Below are 21,769 nucleotides of genomic sequence, written 5' to 3' on the forward strand. Positions count from 1 at the left end.
TAATTTGAAATTAGAGCATGCTAAAGGCCAGTGTTCAACCTTGGATACGATCATGGCTGCGTTCGCCTTCCGCGTAATTTTCAATTCGCCTCGAATGAGGATGTTTCCGATCCGACAAACAATAATTCCAATTTCCAACCGATTGATAAACTGCGTCCATCTGTCAAAACGAAGAAGGCAAAGGAAAATAGATAAAACGTCGTTTTGGTAATAGAACTTTTTATTTTTACAGTTGTTACCTAATTATTTATATTTATTCATAGTTGATTTTTATATCAGTCGCGTCTAACAGAACTTTAGGGTAAATAATGAGTGGTCAGAAAGCACTGATGATTTATTTTTTATAATTATTTTTTTTGTTATGTATGTGCATAATTTTTCTTACGACTAACCTTTTCATATTATCAATTAAAGGTGTAAGTATAAATGCGCACTATCGATTTCAGTTTACATTACATTCTAAACGGCAAAAAATCTCTTTGTATCGAAGAACTAAGTGTTTTTTGTGCAACATTTAATCAGAGACTATTGATTTACAAAATTGTCCAAGCGTAAATCGTATCGCGTGGCTGAACGCAGATTAAGTTAGAAGTATAGAAGAAAAAATTGGCTGACAGTTTTTCAAAAAAGGAATCATTCTTTTTCGTCGAACATTGGCCAAAATAACGTCATTTTTTTATTCAGAATGTTATAACTAAAAAAGAATAAAACCAATGACAAACGAGTATCATAGGCCACAGTTTGCAAATCTGAAACCATTACATATTTGATTCTCAATTTAAAATTATTTCTATTCCCTGTAGGATGACACCAACATACCCGTTACCTAAGCGACGTCTACAGACGTAATATAATAAAATATGTATAAACAAGCATACAGAATTACGGACGTAGTTTGCGAAGTGATCGGCCAAGTCGCCGCCCGTCGCCCGATGACGTTTGAATACGTCAACCGTTTCTTTTTTTACTTAAAAATGAATCATAAACCAAAAATACACGTGCAGTAGTTATTTATTGCGAAACGTGTTAAACAGATAATAATTAATTTCCTTAAATATATAATTCGATAAAATAAATGATTTGCGGGTTTTAAGTAATTTTTATCGCTGTAAGCACAGGAATTAATTCAATGTGCTGTTACATAGCACATTGAATTAATTCCTGTGCTTATAGCTAAACCTAATCCTGATCCTAACCTGAATAATTATTCAGTCGCGTCTATATAAATGAATATTAAATCGAAGGTTTTATTTTATTGTAATTTATAAGTAGTTTTTTTTTGCACTAAGTCGGGCCTCCTTTGACACTATTTAATGTAATGATGTTTATCTCAGTATGTCTTCAATTGTAACGCACGATTGCCATTAATATTCCTCGTTCATATTTCTATTTACCATTGTTCCATTACGGGAAAAATCTGTCACTTGGTACTTACATTATGCCACAAGCGCAGTTGGGTCTTGGACATTTGTGTACTAACGCCACTTAAATAAAAAAAGCACGCTAATTACACTCAAAATTTCGTTCAAAGACCTTATGCGGGTTAATTTTATAGTTCATATAAGATACTATAGTTACTGAGTAGGTCCCTCAATATGTGTTAATAATTCATGTGGGCCCGCGATGCTATTCCAAATTCAATTTAAAATCACCACAGAGAATAATAATCTCATTGCAATAAATCCTCAAACTTTTCCCCTGGCATTTCATTCGTATTTCCTTCGTCTCATCAAAAAATAATGATTACTTTAATAAACGTGTCTCGCAAATCATAAACACGAACACTTCCTAGTTGTTCAAACGTGACATAATAATCACAATTATTAAACTATGGAGCGTAAGTAAGCGATAAAGTATTGCGCAACCTCACAGGCGCGCCGGTCAGCACAATGCCCCGCATCGCAAGGTCGAGGGTTCGAGTCCTTGAATTTTTCAACGGCAATAAGACCTTACTGATCCTTCTCAAAAGTACGTTATTTTAAAGATAATTTGATATTATAAACGGTTAAATATACTAAAACTATTTAAAATAGCTTTTGCTCGTGGCTTCGCTAGAAGTAACTAGAGCAGTTAGCATTTAGCGATAACAAATATTCATGAGAGTAAATAAAAATAATCGGATCAGTTGCAAAGATAACATTACCATTCGAATTAAAATACAAACGCGATTTTTTTTGCTATTTTTAGAGTTCTCAATTATAATGTTAAATTACTTATTCATTGTTATTACAAAATACCAAATTTTAATAATAAAATATTATACATGGAATGTAGTAAGTAATATTTTATTATTAAAATTTGCATTTACATTCAGTCAGTAAATTCATGATGTAAAGCAAAGGTGAGTCCCATATGTGCTATCATCATATACCAATAAAAAATAAACGTTCAAAAGTTTTCGTAAAAGTATAATGATCTAAAATCAAATAGCAAAGCACTAATTAGTTTCATTTTAGCTTGCGTTAACTTTTCAATTTTATTTTAACTTCATAACGGTATACGAAAATGTTTAATAAAAACAGTTCCTTTGATACAATGTTTATGAACGGAATCGCGTGCATTAACTTTAAGTAAATTTACATTAGCCAGAAACGCCAGAGTATTAGTTATTTATATCATGCACTAGTGGTCGCGCGCGACATCGACCATATGCATGAATTAGCCTTGTGTGATAGCATTGAAACTTCTTTCGGCTTTCTCAGACGCTGTGGTCTTGATTTATTTAAAAAAAAATAATCTCTGCTAATAATATCTTTATATAGTGTCAAGATTAATATTTACTAAATATTCCAGAAACATCAAATTTAGGTACTCATCGCCACATAATAAATATTACGATATTCATATAAAAAAAAGGAAAGCGCTGGAAAGACATTGTCACATTTTAAATAAACAGGTTTCAATGTTAACAAGTAAAAAATCCTTATCTAAATCATGTAAAAACTTGCATTTTTCAAACTTCCTGGTGTAATAGGAGTAATAAAAAACAACGTTTGCGAACCAAACAAAAACATTACTTATCCTGACATGGCAAAGTTCGCTTCACTTTAAATGCAGTTCAAGAAAAACGTAAATCAACGACGGTTATATTATGTAACGGATACAGGAAAAGAGACCTCTATAACTAATGTATAGCAAACACGAAATAATAAGAAAAAAAATAGGACAAAACCAAAAACCCTTCAGGGGACGAAATTTCAAACACAGGGGACTTTTGAAAAGCTTAAAAATATTCAAATGGAATTACAACAGACGTCTCAAAGTATAGAGTAACACAAAACGTTATATACGAAGAATAAAAAAGACGTTTCGAATAAAAATCGCCAGGGACATAATCGGCTAGCGTTTCACAAAAAGGGGCCAGCGAAGTCCTTGAGAACCTGTTGGTGCCCCTTATATATCTTCTGATTTGAAAATGAGGACGCTATGAAAAACGGTAACATGCAAAGGGACAAAACATGTTCCAAAACTAGTTTCCTCCTTGTAATAATTCAAATTGAAATTAAGTATTATTGGTAGACTGAAACCCGATGTTATTTTACACGTAAATCCTACTAATATTATAAATGCGAAAATTTGTGAGGATGGATGTATGGATGTTTGTTCTTCTTTCACGAAAAAACTAGTGAACGGATTTGGATGAAACTTTACTGTAATATTGATTATACATCATAATAACACATAGGCTACAATTTATAATGATTTTGTTTTATTTGGTCATAATATAACGATACATACCAAGTAAGTCGGAATAAAAAATATACCGGAATACTCATTCACGCGTGCAAAGCCGCGAGCAAAAGCTAGTAATTGATAAATGCCAACCTACGTAAAGAAAATTGTGCTGAAATTAATAATACTAATAAATTATAACTATGTTTATCTTAGTTATTTTCCCGCAAACCTATATTGTCGCTATCCCATTGATGGGCCTCTTCCATTTTTATTGGAGTTTAGACCGCGATCTCATCGGCCTAGTGACGAGGCCCTAGTCCAATGTAAGTTGATGCGTTGTCTTGCGTGTCGATAAATCAAATGCATTATACACACGCGGTAAAGATATTTTGTTGCCTAATTTTTAAAAGAATAAGGGAAGAAATATTTAAAAAAGGAGGAGAATTACGGAAAAGTGTACATTATGTATCCACAAAGCCTACGCAAATGCTAGATACCAGAAAAGGAACAAATAAAGGGTTAAGTAAGTAATCTCTAGATTATACTTCGAGTATACTCATAATTTATTTAGCACATTTCCTAGTACTTATAGACAATCTTTAAATTACTAAAACTACAGATGAAGAGAGATCTTACATCAATGTTTAACTTAAGACTACCCTCATTCCAAATTGGAACGGTTCCAAATTTGAAATGCAGCATTTTAAATTTTTTTTTAACAAGATTCTATTACCATTTACTTTAAAAAATTGACGCGTACGATTATTCAACTAAATTTACTAGTAAAAATAAAAATCAAAACCGAGAATCAACAATCAGCATTGCAAATCTCAATAAATTAATTCAAATTAATGTAAAAGCTGTATGTTGCTAAGTAGAACAGCAAAATCACATATTAGACACGTGTTTAGCGGAAATAAGTTGTAATTACAATTCATTGAAAACCCGTCGGCAAGCAGGCAACTTATCGAACGGCCTTGCCTGTGACGTCACCAGGGGACGCCGGCTGTAAACACAGGGGCAACTCACCCGAGTACCGCGGGCTCCTCTGGTCCTCCAATCCCGTCTGCTCCCACACCAGCACGTGGGCACCGCGCGACCGTGATACCATCTCGAAGGGGGGAAAGCACGAAGAATCCAATAAAAAATAACTAGCCTAATTAAACTAGCGGGCGTCCGGCGCTCGACTACCTACGTAACGTTGGTGAGAGGACCAACGCTAAGTGGTGAAGTGTGACAAAGGGGAGACATCGCGAGGGCTGCACGTGATGTTAGCAAGGCTCTGTGACCGACTGTCTGGGTCTGACGATGCTCCACGCCACGACACGCCGGTAAATATAGAGGAGCGGCGCGGGGCGGCGCGGCACGGGCCGGGGGCAGGACGGAGGGCCGGGCCGCGGCGCACGCGCCTGGCGCATGCGCTGACGTGAGCCGCCAGTTTTTACTGAACGCTGAAAACCAATCTGCTAGGATACTGTACCGCTAGCCGAAGCGCGGGACGTGGAAAAAAGCGACCGGCGACGTCGTGAAAGTGGCAAGCCGACATTACTCCAACTAAAGTAATTGTATTCGTAGCTTTCAAATAGGACTTACTGATTCAGCTTTAAAAAACGCACATATTTTTCATAAGAACCATATTAAAATAACTCAATAAACACATAAAGTGGAACACTTGGTCTGCAGCCATTTATAATATGAAAAAAAAAACTTCCCGAAAGAGTAGGCAAAGACGTTAAATCAGCAGTACAGCCAGGTTAAATTCTGTTTCGCCCTGGTTATCTAAATCCCATGACGTAATAGGGGGCGGGTGCAGACAAGCCTATCACTGCTTCGGGCAATTCCCATCACGGGCAAATCACGTGTTATACGATCAAAAAACTGTATTGTTTTCCCGAAGCGTTTAGACCAACGAACCGATTTGACTTCCGCGGATAAAAAAGATTACAAACGATTGTAATTGCAATAAATAAATACTCAACAATTATTGTCTGTAAAACTGAAGATATCTACTAGAAAGAAGAAAGTTATTTATAATTTATAGTTTAATTAGGTGTCCATTACGGGTTTTCAGATGGGGTCGCTGACGGGTCGCCGTTCAGTTTGATACAAATCTAGTTCAAGGCAAAATGAGAATGATGTTAGAATTAATATAGAATTCGTTCTATTTACAATAACTATTGCTTTACATCAGTTTTAGTTTTTAATAAATCCTTATAAGGACTTCAATTTGAAATATGCACAATATTTGTCTTCGTTTATTTATTTTTTGATTTGAAATTACTTTTGAAGTCTAATCAAAACGAATTCCGTGGTATAATAGTATATCATAAAATAGAACTTTAGGCTGGTTTCTCATGAACAATGTTTGGTTTAACTGTAATTTTAAATCAATGGTTGTCTCTCCCATTCGAACTTTTCCCAACATATCTAAGTTCTGCTGACCTTTACTATTGTCCGCGTTCTTTATATTGACAATAAGGTTTAGGAATTTAGTTCATAATGCCTAATAAGTACTATTTAAATACAACACGTTAATATGGGTTAATATACCATAGGCAGAATCAAGTCAAAAAATATTTTGATACTTACTAAATTCATCTGAAAACTGGCCGCTGAGTTTCAACATGCACGTTACTTTTATTCATACTTACACCTATATTAATGATTTACAACATTTTATTTTTAGATAATCGAACCAGTTTTCAAGAGTTTTCAAGATGGGCCAACGCGGTTAACATTTGCTGGTGTATTGGTTCAAACATTTGCGCAACCACTCCAAGCATTTCGTCACGCGATGCGCAAAGCGTTCAATGTACACTTTGCTATCGCATGGCGGCATGACTCACTCATTACGCGGGAAATGTACCCTAGCACCAATACGTCACACAACCACAATATTTTAAAATTCGATTACATTGCGTATTTGAATTGTACATACTTTAAAAAACTTGATACAAAACAAGAAATGAATTTGAGTTGTTCGATCAAGTCTTTGTAAACGTAATAAAAATATCATGCGATTTTACTTTAACCTACGTCTTGTAGGAACAGAAATCTAAGTATTGTTCTTTTATCTATACTATTATATAAAGCTGAAGAGTTTGTTTGTTTGTTTGTTTGTTTGTTTGTTTGTTTGTTTGTTTGAACGCGCTAATCTCAGGAACTACCGGTCCAAACTGAAAAATTCTTTTTGCGTTGGATAGCCCTTTGTTCGTGGAGTGCTATAGGCTATATATCATCACGCTATACCCAATAGGAGCGGGGCAGTAATGGCTAATCTCAGGAACTACCGGTCCAAACTGAAAAATTCTTTTTGCGTTGGATAGCCCTTTATTCGTGGAGTGCTATAGGCTATATATCACCACGCTATACCCAATAGGAGCGGGGCAGTAATGGCTAATCTCAGGAACTACCGGTCCAAACTGAAAAATTCTTTTTGCGTTGGATAGCCCTTTGTTCGTGGAGAGCTATAGGCTATATATCATCACGCTATATTCAATAGGAGCGGAGCAGTAATAGCTAATCTCAGGAACTACCGATTCGAACTGAAAATATATTTTTGTGTTGAATAGTCCTTTGTTTGTGGAGTGCTCAAAGTTATATATCATCACGCTATGACCAATAGGAGCGGAGCAGTAATGGCTAATCTCAGGAACTACCGGTTTCAACTGAAAAATTCGTTTTGTGTTGGATAGCCCTTTATTTGTGGACCGCTATAAGTTATATATCATCACGCTATGACCAATAGGAGCGGAGCAGTAATGGCTAATCTCAGGAACTACCGGTTTGAACTGAAAAAATCTTTTTGTGTTGGATAGCCCTTTGTTCCTGGAGTGCTATAGGCTATATATCATCATGCTATAACCAATAGGAGCGGAGCAGTAATGAAACATGTTGCAAAAACGGAGAAAATTATGAGTTTTGAGAGCTTCCGTTGCCTGCGCTGCGTAAACGGTTAAAGTTATGCAACAATGATGTATGACGGGATTGTTTCACTTAAAAAGTTCTAAATAATATATCAAAGTCCCCAGCTGCATCTGTCTGCCTTAACGTGTTAAACTCAAAAACTACCTAACGTATTAAGATGAAATTTGGTATGGAGACAGTTTGAGACCCTGGGAAGAACATAGGCTCCCGGGAAACTACTATTTTTATAACGGAAAACTTTAGCCTGAAAAACTTTATAACGCGGGCGGAGCCGCGAGCAAAAGCTAGTTTATAATAATGCAGTCTTTACTACACAAGTAAATTCTCAATCAGACAAAGCGAGTTTCTTGCAGCAAATTTCTTGAGGCGAATCTCGTGTGTCAACGTCGGCAAAAATTACCTCGTGATGGTATTTAGAACACTTTTTTTATGTTATTTTAAAAATCGTTTTTTTTTAATGCTAGTGAATAATGTTGCTTCATCTAATTAACGCTTTTAGTTCGGGCCTTGGCTAATGGCATTGTTAATTAAGAGGACCACCTTCCCAAAGTTCATCAGTTTCTCTGATTCAGCTCATGAAGGCAGTGTGTACACTGAACCTAATGCTAAATAGGTCCAATGTTGCTTTAGTTATCCAAAATATATTTTTAGCAAAAGTTTTATGAGACAGAGACAGAGCTTCTAACACCGCCCTTAGGGCCTTTGACGCCTTCCCTACGACCCAGCGCGACGTCCCAGCCGCCCGAAAAATGACTGAATTTCATTGTCAAAGTTTTTGACATCAAATAGGCTTAAAACACTGCATGTCTAAAGTATTTGCCTAGCGAAAACTTGCGAAGTAACAAAAACCTCCATAATCAAAAAAACATTACAAGTTCATTGACTCGCACCGTGGCGCGATTTCGGCATTTTATGGCGGCTCTGTACTCACAGCGATATACATTTATTCGCTATACATTGATCAGATTATTTCTCTTTATACTGGTCCATAATGCGTATGAATTAAAGTCGAGAAATGATAAGCTATAGGCCTGTAAAACTCACTTTGTAATAGCCTAATTAAAATGAGTTACAATGACCTTCGGAGAGACATAAAAGGGAATCATTCATTAGATCATAAGGCCATTAATTATATAACCACGATTCAATAATTCGTTCAACCTAACGCCATCTATTGTAAAATGAACATAGCACTTCATCCTAACAGCGCCATCTGTTATTAGTGTCCAGCAGTAACTACACCGAAGAGTTCGTAACATTTTCATCAACAGTATATTAGATCTAAAACTTTTCAATAGATGTCGCATTACTAAACCTTAACTTAAAATAATTTTGTGCGTTTTCACGTGATTTCCCTATTGTAACTTTGTTTAATATTTTCTTTTCAAATTTATATTTAGGTCATGGAGTTAACAAAATACATCTCATGGTTGTTTCAGGAGTAAGTTATAGTTAACAGGAAGGTAATAGGTATGGAGCAGGTTATATTTCTAATGTAAACATAATATTACCATTATTTAACATATCGTTAGAAGCAACAGCGTGTTCTTGTATCACGTGTCATCTCATAAATAGGTATCACTCTACTCCTACAATGATTTCATTGTTAACTCTTAATATCGTGGGTAGCACCAATTATATTAAAAATAATATTACTAGAGTAACTTTAAGAAATATGAAAAATAATATAGTGTTTAAATATTGTATTGGTACTTATATTTCTTTTTGAACTGCAACCTAGTATATTTTCTATATAAACATTTTTTCCCATACTAGGTATTATTTTCTATAAGCATTAATATTGTACAGCCAATATTGAATTGTATCTCACAGAGCATACCCACACTGCTTGCCAGAAAATAAACACTAAGGTACCTAGGACACTCACGAATCCTACGTGAACAGGAGTAGGTCAAACTGATTTACGCAGGTTTCTCAGTGCTCACACTAGAGTACACAGGACAATACAACGTGGGCGTCGCCTAAACGGTCACATCCGCCGCCACTCATCCTCGGACACCGGTAACGCAATCTCAACGTGACACATACATATCATCACGCCTTCTTTTCAGGGGTAGGCAGTGGTGTAACACGCTACACCATGATATTCGGATACAAATCGACGGTCCCCAAGACGTCTAGTTGCAGTGTGAACGTTTTAAGTTAAGTTAAAATATAAATATCAATTACTTATTGCAAAACTATTGATGGTTATCAAACATTAAATTGTTAATATAAATTTATTTAATTCGATTTTGAGGTGAGTAATTGATTTATATATTTAAACTTAAAACCTTCATACTGCAACTGGACATTTTGCAGATGAGGTTTTGTTTTTAGAGACCGTAGAAATGTAGAGGCGGAATTAGATATAACAAAGGAATTATGTACCTACACATCTTTTATTCACTAAGCGTTAGTTAGAAACGTAACTGATAAACATACATTGCCGTGATATCCGTCCTATAATGTGATAGATGCGAGCCAATTATGATAGAATGGATTCGCACGATTTAGGCTCAAATACCAATGCCGCTCTTGACACAAGTCTTTTATTCCACTAAGTCACAATGGGCTATTATATTTTTTCATGTTCATAACAATGAAAAAATGATACTTATGAAAAATCCTTACGTATTATAAAACAAAGTCCCCACCGCGATACATTCATAAATTACCCAACGGATTTCCATGAAATTCGGTATGAAGATGGTTTGAGACTTTGGGAAGGACATGGCATTTTTTTTCCAGGAAAATTGTTTTATCCTCGAAATAGACTTCATGCATGCGAAGTCGCGAGCAAAATCCAGTAATATACTAGAATAATAACTAATAATAATACTTAACTAAATATTTCCACCCAATTACTTATGGTAATGAGACTTCATCGAGATTCGCGTTGTCCGTGACTGAATAATAAAAATATAATCGTTTAATTTTAATGATATAAAGATTGGTCGATTTTATTCAAATTGATTGTACTTAGATCTCGTTTTATACAGGTGTCGCGGAAAGACAATATGAACAATAACTCTCACAATAAAGCATGTTAGTGTTTACTAATGAGGTCTAGTTTATGCAGAGTGTTACAGAAATAAAGTATCCACAATAATCCTCACTAAAAACCATGTTATTGCTTACTTATAAGCTGTTACTTAAAAGTTACAGATTAATCAATTTTTTATAAAAATATAAAATACGATAACCTAACCTAACCTAACCTAACCTATCCGAAAGCCATTCACATCCTTTAACGGTACGCGTACAAATACCACCTATTAATATTCAAACGGTACACAATACGAGCTGTTCTGACACCGTTATGGCACAAATCAAACTTGTATCAAATGGTGATACCTTGACATTGTGCGTAAGGTCATTGGCATAGGCAGAGTTGATTAACCAAGCTGTGACGGTTTGTCAAACAATTAAATTAAAAACAATATTTCCATAAATTAGAAACATTGTTCTATTTAGAAAAACACTCCATAAAAGACTCTCCCTGTTTCGTAGAATGTATTATCAAGGAGTAACATCACAAGGAGGACATTGATTAAAACAATATACACTCGAAGGAAGCCCTTAATTACAATGGTAAAACTTGAGCATTTTGAGAAATTTAAGTAGGATCGATACAATAAAAAAAAATAGCACTTATCCCCAACAGATGAGATCTGATAAATAGCGAATGTATATCTCTGCATACCTCTGAATTGGAATAGTTGCAATGTTACGCATTAGGTAAAAACTACGCTAAATCGTTTTTGCAGCTTGCTGTGTTGTGCCCATGATGTTGGAACAGAGTAAGGGCAGATGCAGAGTAGTAAATTTTAAATAGGACGGTCACGCGGTCGATGCCGTACGCAAAAGCTAGTTCAATATAAAATTCCCAGGAACCATGACTACACTGATTTTATAGCCTAGTGGCTACACTCATTTTACAAAACCCAAAAGGCACGTAACCTCAAAAAAGAACAAGCCCGCCATTATGTTTAGTTATAAATATTGTTTCTATTTAAATGTCCACGTATTCATATTCGCTGAATACTTGTTAGGTAATTATAATGACGTAGCGTCGATAAATAACAGTACAATAACTGGATACACGTTTAAAAACCTATTCACAATGCAAATAATTCATTGCGATAAATCTTATGATAACGCCATTGTTTCCAACTGCCACTGAGAATTGGATAAAATCTTAGTTCTGACGTTTAGAATCTAACCGAAATTACCATGTTAGTGTTTTGGTATAATAATATTATTTAGTGCTATTTATAATTGCTCGGGCGATAATCTCGTTGGGTGTGGAACGGACTGCCGAGACGAATGTGCGCAGGTTCAAATCCCCAGGGCAACAACTCTTTTCTAAAATTATGTGTGTATTCTTTGTGAATTATAGCTTGCTTTAATGGTGAAGGAAAACATGCATACCTAAGAAGCTCTCAAGAATTTTGAGGGCGTGTGAAGTCTACCAATCCTGTCTAGGCTATCGTGGTGGACTAGAGTTTCAAACTATCTGCATACTTATCCAAATTTTTAATTAAATCCGTTCGTTCGTTCGCTCGTTTATAGAGTTCGGACAGACGCGACAGTAGACTTTATATAATAATATATAAGGATTACATATTTGGCAAAGAATCCCATGTAATTATTAATATATTTTATTTTTGAGTCTCTGCACAATAAAGACATAATATGCACGTATCGTTAATCATATTACCCGTTTCACGTTAATACTGAATTCGGTATTGGGGATAACTTATTTTTTAAAGTCTTATACTAATATATAGTATGTTCTATGCATCTAACTATATATCACATATTGTATTAAGCATTCTGAGCAAACCGTTGGCATAATCAGAACAAAATATGAAACTTTTAATTTAAATAGATGTTTTCATTAAACATGTCGAATGTTTTTACAATTTCTAACAGTATGTATTATTGACATTGAACAAAAAGGTTCATTTCACTTCATATCATTAATATATTTCTTAATAACGAAATGAGCTTAACTGCCATTATAACTACTAGAAGCGACAGCTGGTCTTTTAAAAGACATCGCGTAGACCGTCAACTTGTACCGCAATACTACACTATATGGAACTGTTAGAGGCTTAAGCAACTTCTTCAAGACGTGTAAATTTAGGAGTGTAATATTTATTCATCGGTTATTTAACAGCGTCTGCACGCCACCTCATGTAATAGAGGGAAAGTTTTTAAGATCTGTTGTTTTTTAGTTCTCTAGAACATTGATAAGTTTCTTTGTTTTACTAATGTGACGGTCTATTTGACCCTGATAGAAGATTGGTTATCACCCATATTTTCTACTTTTTCAAATTTCGATATGACCTGTAATATTTAACGCCTTTAGTTTAATCACTTAAACTCCTACTCAATCCGAAATAGAAACTAAATAATTTCTTTCAACTGGTTCAATGGCCTTATCAAAAATAATTTCACTTTTCATAGCATGTCGGCGCACAGTTAGCTCGGGCCTAGGACCGTGGGTCTGTGGCAAGGCTTAAGATCGCGGCATGCGATCACATCACGCCATTGTTTCCAAACATCTGCCAAAACACACGTTTGGTTCTGTATGATATTGCTCGTTCTTCATCAAAGGATTTCATTTGGGTTACTTTTACTCATGAATCCTTGTTGTGTTTTTTTTTTGTGGTATTGTCATACTATTTAAAGATCTCGTAAGTTAATGTAGATATCAACAAATAATCATCATTTTACTAATGCCATTTAAAGAATTAAAATATCTTGATTTTTATATACCTTTGATACTTCTCGTATGTTAATGTATTGACAAATATTCATCATATTACAAAGACCATATGAATAATTTAAATATCTTGTTTTTTATACATTACTATCGCTTGATATTGGCACTCACCATCAGCGTTTTAAAGGAGATACTGATGCAATAGCGATGATGATAAAATTATTAGGCACAACGTCTAAAGCAAGTTAGGTTAGGTTAGGTTAGCTCGCGACCCAAGTGAAGCGAGTTTATTTCAGGCAGTTAGCGAGCGCCAAAAGTCTTGGCTATTTGTAAAGTGACGAATTATATATTCCTAACAGCTTTCTTTTCTGTAGAATATAATTACCACAAGAACGATTTTAGACACCATTCATGTATTTTAATACCTATATATTGTATTGGGTTCCCAGTCAGAAAATTTCACCGTTCGCCACTGATATAAAATACGCCTTTTATAGTCACTATGTAATATTACGAAAATTATTTTTGAAGCATCATATTCCTTAGCGCTATAGGCACATTTTATCCCAGAGAAAAATGCACAGGCAGAGCGGCAAGAACAAATGTATTTATACATTATATAACTGCTACATTTTATTAACTTGCATATCCACCCATAGTGCAAACATTTTTGAGAATAAACAAAGCTTGAAATCGATTTTAACAAATTAATTAAATTTGTTTTTGTAAGCAGAATCCTAACATTAATCAATGCCTTGAAGGTCTTATTAGCAAGTCAATCGTAAATTAGGTATTGCATAAATCTGAAGGAGAAATAGTGAATACATATCGATGTATTTTATGTCTATTTTAACAATGTATCTATTCTGTGACAGTGATGTTGTTTACATTATTAATGCAGTACTTGTGTAGTTTTTTTCTTTATTTTTTTAATGTGTAACTATTTTCTGATCTTCTTGAATAAAATAAAATTAATTCAACATTCATACTATTTATGATTAATAATAGTGGTTCAAAATAGAGCAAGTTGCTGGTGCTAACGGTCGGTAAACAGGTATGCAGGTTTCCTCACCGAATTTTCTTCAACCGTTAAAGCAATAATTAATATAAAATACACACTTAACTAAGAGGCCTCGGAGTGGGATTAAATATGCAACCTTCTCGCCAATCTGGTCCAGTTATTGCAGTCTGTTACTGTTTTTTTGTGGGAAGAAGACATCTTACCTTCTTCTGCCTTTACATATCAATAATAGCGCTGTATTATTATACTGTCCCACTGCTGGGCAATGGCCTTCTCTACTACTGAGAGAGCTTAGGTCTAAATCCACTAAGCTGACCTAGACGTTTTGTCTAAAAATATTGCAGAATCTATATCGTATAGTTTTGGGCCAGCCGCTTTTCTAATATCAACGCCTCTAGAGAATAAAGTGTGAACCAAGATTACCCCTGTAAACTTGACAATCGAAATTGTCTTGGCAAATTGAAATAAACGCACGACGAACCAAACAATCATGAAAGGAATTTGAGACTTTGCACAAGTTTGTGACCATGTAGAATACAACAAAAAAGTATTTGTATATAACCTGCACGTAAACGTATTTAATGCGCAGTTATTTCCACGGTCAGATAAGGTTGTTTCATAATTTTTCAAAATTATCTCAAAGTGAGATCAGTGAGATTGCGCAAAATGATTCGCTCCGATTTCAGACAGCTTATTATCTTGACATACAACGAACGCAATAGATACCGCAGACGTTTATCTTACACAATACGTTTTCCAATATTATTTGAAGCTATCTCACTTGGTAACGCATGAATTTGGAAAGATTTCTGAACTGGCAACAAGAAAAAAGGACTAAAAATAAAATTAGAGTCCCTCCTAGTCGAATTACGGCCCCGGCGGCCAATCTCAGCGGAGACCAGCCATATACGCAAGAGATATTACAGTGCACAAGTGATGCGCAATACAGGTACACTCACTGTTCTTCTCATAGTTCGGTGAGACGGCAATCCGACATGACCGGAGAGAGATCAGGCGTTGTACCAACGGCTTTACGTGCTTTCTGAGGCACAGGGGTATCACACAACAAACTTCCTGACTCCGAGGTGGGACTGAGTAATGTTTGCGAAGGAAAAACCCAAACACTTATTTTTGGCTCGACCCGGAATTCGAATCCAGGTCCTCAGCGCCATAGTTCAACTCGTAGCCCGTACGCATTACAACTACGCCACCGAGGCAGTCAAGGCTATTACCTCCCCTGTATTATAATATACTGGCTACTGGGCTCGGGACCCTTCTACTATTGAGAGGGTTTAGGCCTTACTTAGTCCACCACGCTGGTCTAGTGCGGTTCGACAATCGACTGATACATATGAACAAGCCAATTTAAATTGTCTAACATCAACGCGGTGCGAATTCGGCTTATTTGACGTCATACTATTTTCCATGTGTATTGGACATTAAGGACGGTATAGTAATTAATGCAATCAAATTTAATGTGTATGGGTGATTTACTTTTTTAGCAAAAGGATTTTTTAGCTATTTTATGGCTGTCTGTAGTTTGACGTCACAAAGTCAAAAACATTTTCGCATTTGCCAAAGACTGCTTAAAATTAATGACGGATGCACAAGCGCTCGCGACTAATGGACACACAAAATAAATCTATCTTTATAGGGTATCTTTTGCATCATTAGACATACAAAATAATAGAACATGAGAACAATAACAAATCATACAGCGCCGTATAACTGTGGGCCATAGATTATATTTCGTGCGTTGACACCGCTATTTTTTTTTTATTTGCCTGCGTCAATGAAATAGACTACGCGATGCCGTGAAAAAAATCATGTGTACTACATACCTACTTATTTCTTATAAAATGACTATGTATATTTTTTCAGAATAGAAGTATTTATATTAATCCAGGACAAGATAGATCTATGTGGCTCATCCAAGTCATCAAATAAGATGTAGTAAGTCTCACTAAATTAAATAATAGTTAACCTTCATTAACTAAAATTCCACTATTACACGATAAACAATGACTCGTTTAAATTGTCCAAAAGTAAAGTGACATGAAACCTTATCATCAACGGAAGGCATCAGACCGATGTCTGATGTACAAATACGAAGGCCCATGATCCTGCACGCGACGTACACAGATGATTTCATCGTAAAAACAATTAGAATTGTAAACACAGTAGTGTCAATATTTATACTGCGAGTTCTTGTCGGATATGCGAATTTGTGATCGCAAAGGTTTTGTGATGTACCACGTTATTACGTCATCGAAAATGGAATCTTGAATTTTATAAAGAATTTCAAAAATGGAAGATGGAAAACGTTTCTTAATTATTTCAAAAATGGAAGATGCAATTTCTTTAATTTGCGCCAAGTACGTCGCCGTCTATGATGAAAAGATGGAAATCGAATCAATTCGAAATTTAAAAACAATTACTTTTTTATGATATTATTATTTGCTTAACGTCTTAAGTGTTGATGACATAGAAAATATGCTACTTCGTAAACTTTAAATAATACTGCACACCCTCATACATACATGCACACACACACTCACATTTACATACACATTATTGACAAACGACTCTTTTTTGCAAGCATGCTAAATTGTGTTTCCTGTGGGTAATTGTATTTTTTTTTTCTCATTTATCATAAACCTACATATTCTTTTCATTTTATTGCTTTGTTTTCCTCACATATTACATTTTTCTCACTGTCCATATTATTTAAGCCTTTATTTCATTAATTAGTAATAAATAAAATTGTGTATATTGAAGGAGAAAGACATTGGCTCGTGAAATAAAGCTAATTCGCAAGCTAAGACAATATTATATTCTTCTGTGAAAAAAAATAAACAATTCAATTCTAATTCTATATAAACAGTAATCATTGCATCTAACGTTACGAGATTTACGGGAAATATCCATTTTTATCTCTTTGTATGCTAATTTCATTAGCTGTAGAGTGCAATAAAGACGTCAAGCCTCATTCTTATTCATAAATAAAATTACCAACCATTTTATTGACACGCATTTCCTAGCAGGCATACGAGTATAAAGACTCTTTACAAAAATAATATAAAAAAAAAAACAAACAAACGCGCTAAGCCTTTATCCGTAAAGGGGTAGGACAAACATGGCATCCACTTTTCGACGTGTGTGTTGCGTCCCATCTAGGGGTGAGTCTATCGCTATATTGAGCACAAACTCCAGATTCCAGACTGATACTGAGCAAAAAAACTCAAATTTAATTTTGCGCGACCCGAGATTCGAACCCAACACGTCACAGCGGTGTCGTACCGCGCACGCAATACAACTACACCGAGACAGTCTAAATATAGCTTAGATTAATCACCAAAAACATTTATCGGCTAATAATATTGCTATTAAAGCCAACCGTCTTCTCACAGGTATAAAGACCGACAAAAACATATAAAACTTGTTTAGGTTCGGTAATATGCAAATCTAAATACGTAACCTCAGTAAAAAGCCTTGATTCCGAATTCACAGACATTTATTTCAATATCATATTATGTATAAATTTACAATTTATTTTGCACGAATATAAAAAAAAAAAACAATTACAATCGAAAAAAAACCCTCTCATCACAAAATAAAATCCTAAATCCATGTAAATCCACCCGCACACGGAATTATATTACCAGTTTAATTAATAGAGAGTGACTTAAATTAAAAAAAAAATCGACCTCCTTGACACCCAATTGGAACCCTAAATCCGCACCACCACCATACATTACTACACTATTTTACGTGAATTATTAAATTTGACATTTTTCATATTTGGGCATTAACCTCGTGGTGGCTTCAGTTCCACGTGCCGGTGAAAGTTCTTGTTTATGTTTGACACACGTTGCGGGCATGTCAACTGAAAACCGTGTTTGGCAAACATTTGCCATTTTCTACAAATATTTGTATCATACGTGATAGATATCGCGTTTTCCAATTCAAATAATTTATATTCAATATCTAGTACGTTTATACTGAAATAACTTGAACAAATTCAAAATTTCAAATAATGACATAAAGTTTATTAAAATATTTTTTCTTTATTCAATTTACAAAAACACTTTTTAGTTGATTTGAGCGGTGAAAAAAAAATATTTATTTTTATTGTCGACTGTACGCAAATACATCAGCATCACATGGCTTTCTAAAAATATTCCTAAGTCTACTAATATTTTAAAAATATGCGACTTATTTTTTTACCATATCCCATGACTAGTAATTACTAAGAATTATAGTAACAGTCACTGTTTGATCAGGCAGTAGGAAATGACATACCACCATTATCACCAATGGCCGCTCAACTTACCTGAAAAGATAAAAAAAATACATTACTTACACAGATAAAAAACAAAGACGTTGTTTTTCAAGAAGTTAAACAGTTTAGTTATTTAATACAAGGTCATACCATTTTTTTTATTTATTTTATTATACTCCATTCGCAAGCGCAGCCGCTAACCTACGTAAGGGCTTTTTGGGGCAGCCTAGGGCCCCGTGAATATATAAGGCGCCCGTCCACATTAAAGACTTGGACTGACGAGAGATGATTATCCCTCGCCAGTCGACATAATTATGCCGGCCTATTTGAAACCGTTAAACACAGATTAATCCCTGAACGCGATGTATACGCTGGCCTGATAGGTTTAACATATTGTATAAGATGGTCGATATCCAGGCGGAAACAAATATCCTTCCTATCCTAATATTTATAAAGTACTAGCTTTTGCTCCCGGCTTCGCCCGCGTGAAGAAGTCTTCCAGGTTAAATTTTTATTTCAACTTACTTGATATGTATCGTTATATTATGACCAAATTACAGAAAATCATCATAAATTGTAGCCTATGTGTTATTCTGATGTATAACTAATATTACTTTAAAGTTAAATCCAAATACGTTCAGTAGTTTTTTCGTGAAAGAGGAAAAAAATACATCCAACCTCACAAATTTTCGCATTTATAATATTAGTAGGATTAACCGACCTGGAAATGTAACTTAGACCTTCCCTATAACAGTCCATATACGCTGCAAAAAATGGTCACAAAAAGAAATTTTTAGCAAGAATTAAGCAAAAATAGAGTTATTTAATCACCGTATACACGAGTTATTTAAGTTTTACGATCTAAGTGCCTCGTACAAAAGCCATTATCATGATATTATCATGTGCATACGTTTACGGCTCACGTGTAGCCTTTGTGTTGTTAATCGTACATATTTTGCGGACATTAGCGTATTTCTTGCGTAAATAGTATTTGGGAAGAGATCCTGATTTTGTTTCTGGTTTTATTTTGAAAATGTGATCACGTGATGTTATGTGCAGTGAAGTAGAGAAGGTTGTTGATTAGCGAGAGATACTGCATTTATGCGGATGAAAATATGTCCGCGTACGAAAACAAAACTGTACGATGACGCAAATAAAAAATATAACAAAAATCTCAATGGAAAAAAATAAATGCATTGTTTAAGTTTCGTAACCAATCGGCGGTGAAGGTTCGGCCATTTCTTTGATTGGAATTTTTTTGAATCGACGCCTCGCAAGGCTACAGATTCGACATGCGTTTATAAATACAGCATTCGGTTTAATTTCCTTAACATTCCGTCTTCGGTGAATTAGATTACGCAGCTGTTACGTGCATAGCTTTCAAGAATTTTGCGCACAATATAGAGTCACGACTTTGCCCCTATTAGGAAGGCAGAGGTGTAAACACATTTCGCCAGCTATCTTATGTCCCATGTAATAAGGGCGAATATATAAGTATTTAACAACTGCAGACTCCGATATATACTAATTATACCAGGGAAATCAGGTATGAATTAGGAAACATGTTACGAATAATTAAAATTTTTTTTTAATTAAAATTTTTAGATAACTCTTTTATTTTAGTAAAATTATGTGTAATTAATTCTACCAAATTTGCGTCTGATTTAACTAAAAATCAAAAGGTATATGTCTTAAAAGAGTATTATACCGCTCACAATATTATAATTGACACGCGATATAAAAGGAGAAAGAATATATAAATATATTGATTTAATGTTAAGACTATTGCTCAGCTTTTACACTTTCTATATTATAATAAATCCTATCATCATTTATTTATGCATTTAGAAAGACTAGGTCAGTCAACCGGCCAGGGGGGCAATGAGGTCAGGCGCGGATCCAGTTAATAAACAAAGTATTCCACCCCCCATAAATAAAGTACAGAGTATGAGTTACGTACTTTTAATGATTTCTTTGCTTTCTACCGAAAGGGTTTATGTTATTACCCCATTGTCGTCCATGACGATGCTCATGGGAATGATTAAACGTTGTATTTAGTAAAAGGTGTTCGCTAATACATTTTTTATTTTAGTGTTTTTTGGTTTCCGTCTTGAGGTATGCAAGAAAGAAATAAACATATTTTAATACTTATAGTATGTTTCGATTAATATATTTTAAGCACAAAATGAATTTTATTTTAAAGTTTTATAACGACAATATATTTCAATTAACTTTTTGAATAAATTAATTTGCATAAAACCTAATTAATAATTCAAGTGTCTTTGCTTGTAAATTATTATTATTAAGCAATTAATTGGCAATTTTTACAGGCAATAATAAATAAAGGTAGTGGTTTTTATAGGTACAAGAAATTAAGATTATTCAACAAAAAAAAAAACATTAACGTCGAATTGATAACCTTCTCCTTTTTTTCAAGTCGGTTAAAAAGATAAACGGTGAATATTTCAAAAATAGAACGACTATATTTGACTTTTTAAAAATGGAACAACACATTAATTCATTCATTAACATAGATCGATATACAATTTCCTTCGCCGACAAACACACTTATTTCTGAATGTTAGAAGCGATAATGCTTCGCGCACGAGTGATTTTCACTTTTCATTTGTACTGTTTACTGTCGCAAATTGTTCAGAAGAGCTGCGAGCGTCTATTGTTTATTATTTACAAAACAACATACCTTCGCACCTTGAAACAAGCTGATGCTACCTTGACGCTGCTATGATATGGGGACGTATTATATGAAATAATTATTCCATAATATTATACGTATGATACTTCTTTGATGAGAAAAATTGTTTTAAAAATAACGTCACTCATAACAACTTCCGATCAACTCTATATTGAAAGAATATTCAATTTCTAATCTGGTTCTCTTTTTTTTGACCGGCCAGTAACTATTTACCTCATGGTAAACGAATTCAGAGCGTTGTACAATATTAGGATTCAAAACAATTTGTACCACCTAACAACAAAGGTACAAAATCAATATAAGAAAACATTTATTAACTAAAAATAACCCAATCCGTTCCGCGATCGTGGTGCACTGACATTAAACCACAAAATTGGTATAATAATGTCCTGAGGTCACGAAACATTACCTCGAGCA

General features: G+C 34.6%; 1 protein-coding gene across 2 annotated transcripts in view; it reads right to left on the bottom strand.

Annotated features, from left to right (window-relative positions):
• Positions 1–21,769, bottom strand: part of LOC115442806 (putative inorganic phosphate cotransporter) — a 69,458-nt gene that overhangs the window by 16,879 nt on the left and 30,810 nt on the right. The window contains exon 1 of one of the 2 annotated variants that reach the window (XM_030167971.2): positions 4,705–4,994. The exons of the other annotated variant lie outside the window; for it this stretch is intronic. Coding sequence (XP_030023831.1) covers positions 4,705–4,786 — 82 coding nt within the window. The 5' untranslated portion in view covers positions 4,787–4,994. Of the gene's footprint in view, positions 1–4,704; positions 4,995–21,769 lie in introns of those variants that run through there. 2 annotated transcript variants of the gene reach the window in all.

Source organism: Manduca sexta, chromosome 14, assembly GCF_014839805.1.
Source record: "Manduca sexta isolate Smith_Timp_Sample1 chromosome 14, JHU_Msex_v1.0, whole genome shotgun sequence".
NCBI lineage: Eukaryota > Metazoa > Arthropoda > Insecta > Lepidoptera > Sphingidae > Manduca > Manduca sexta.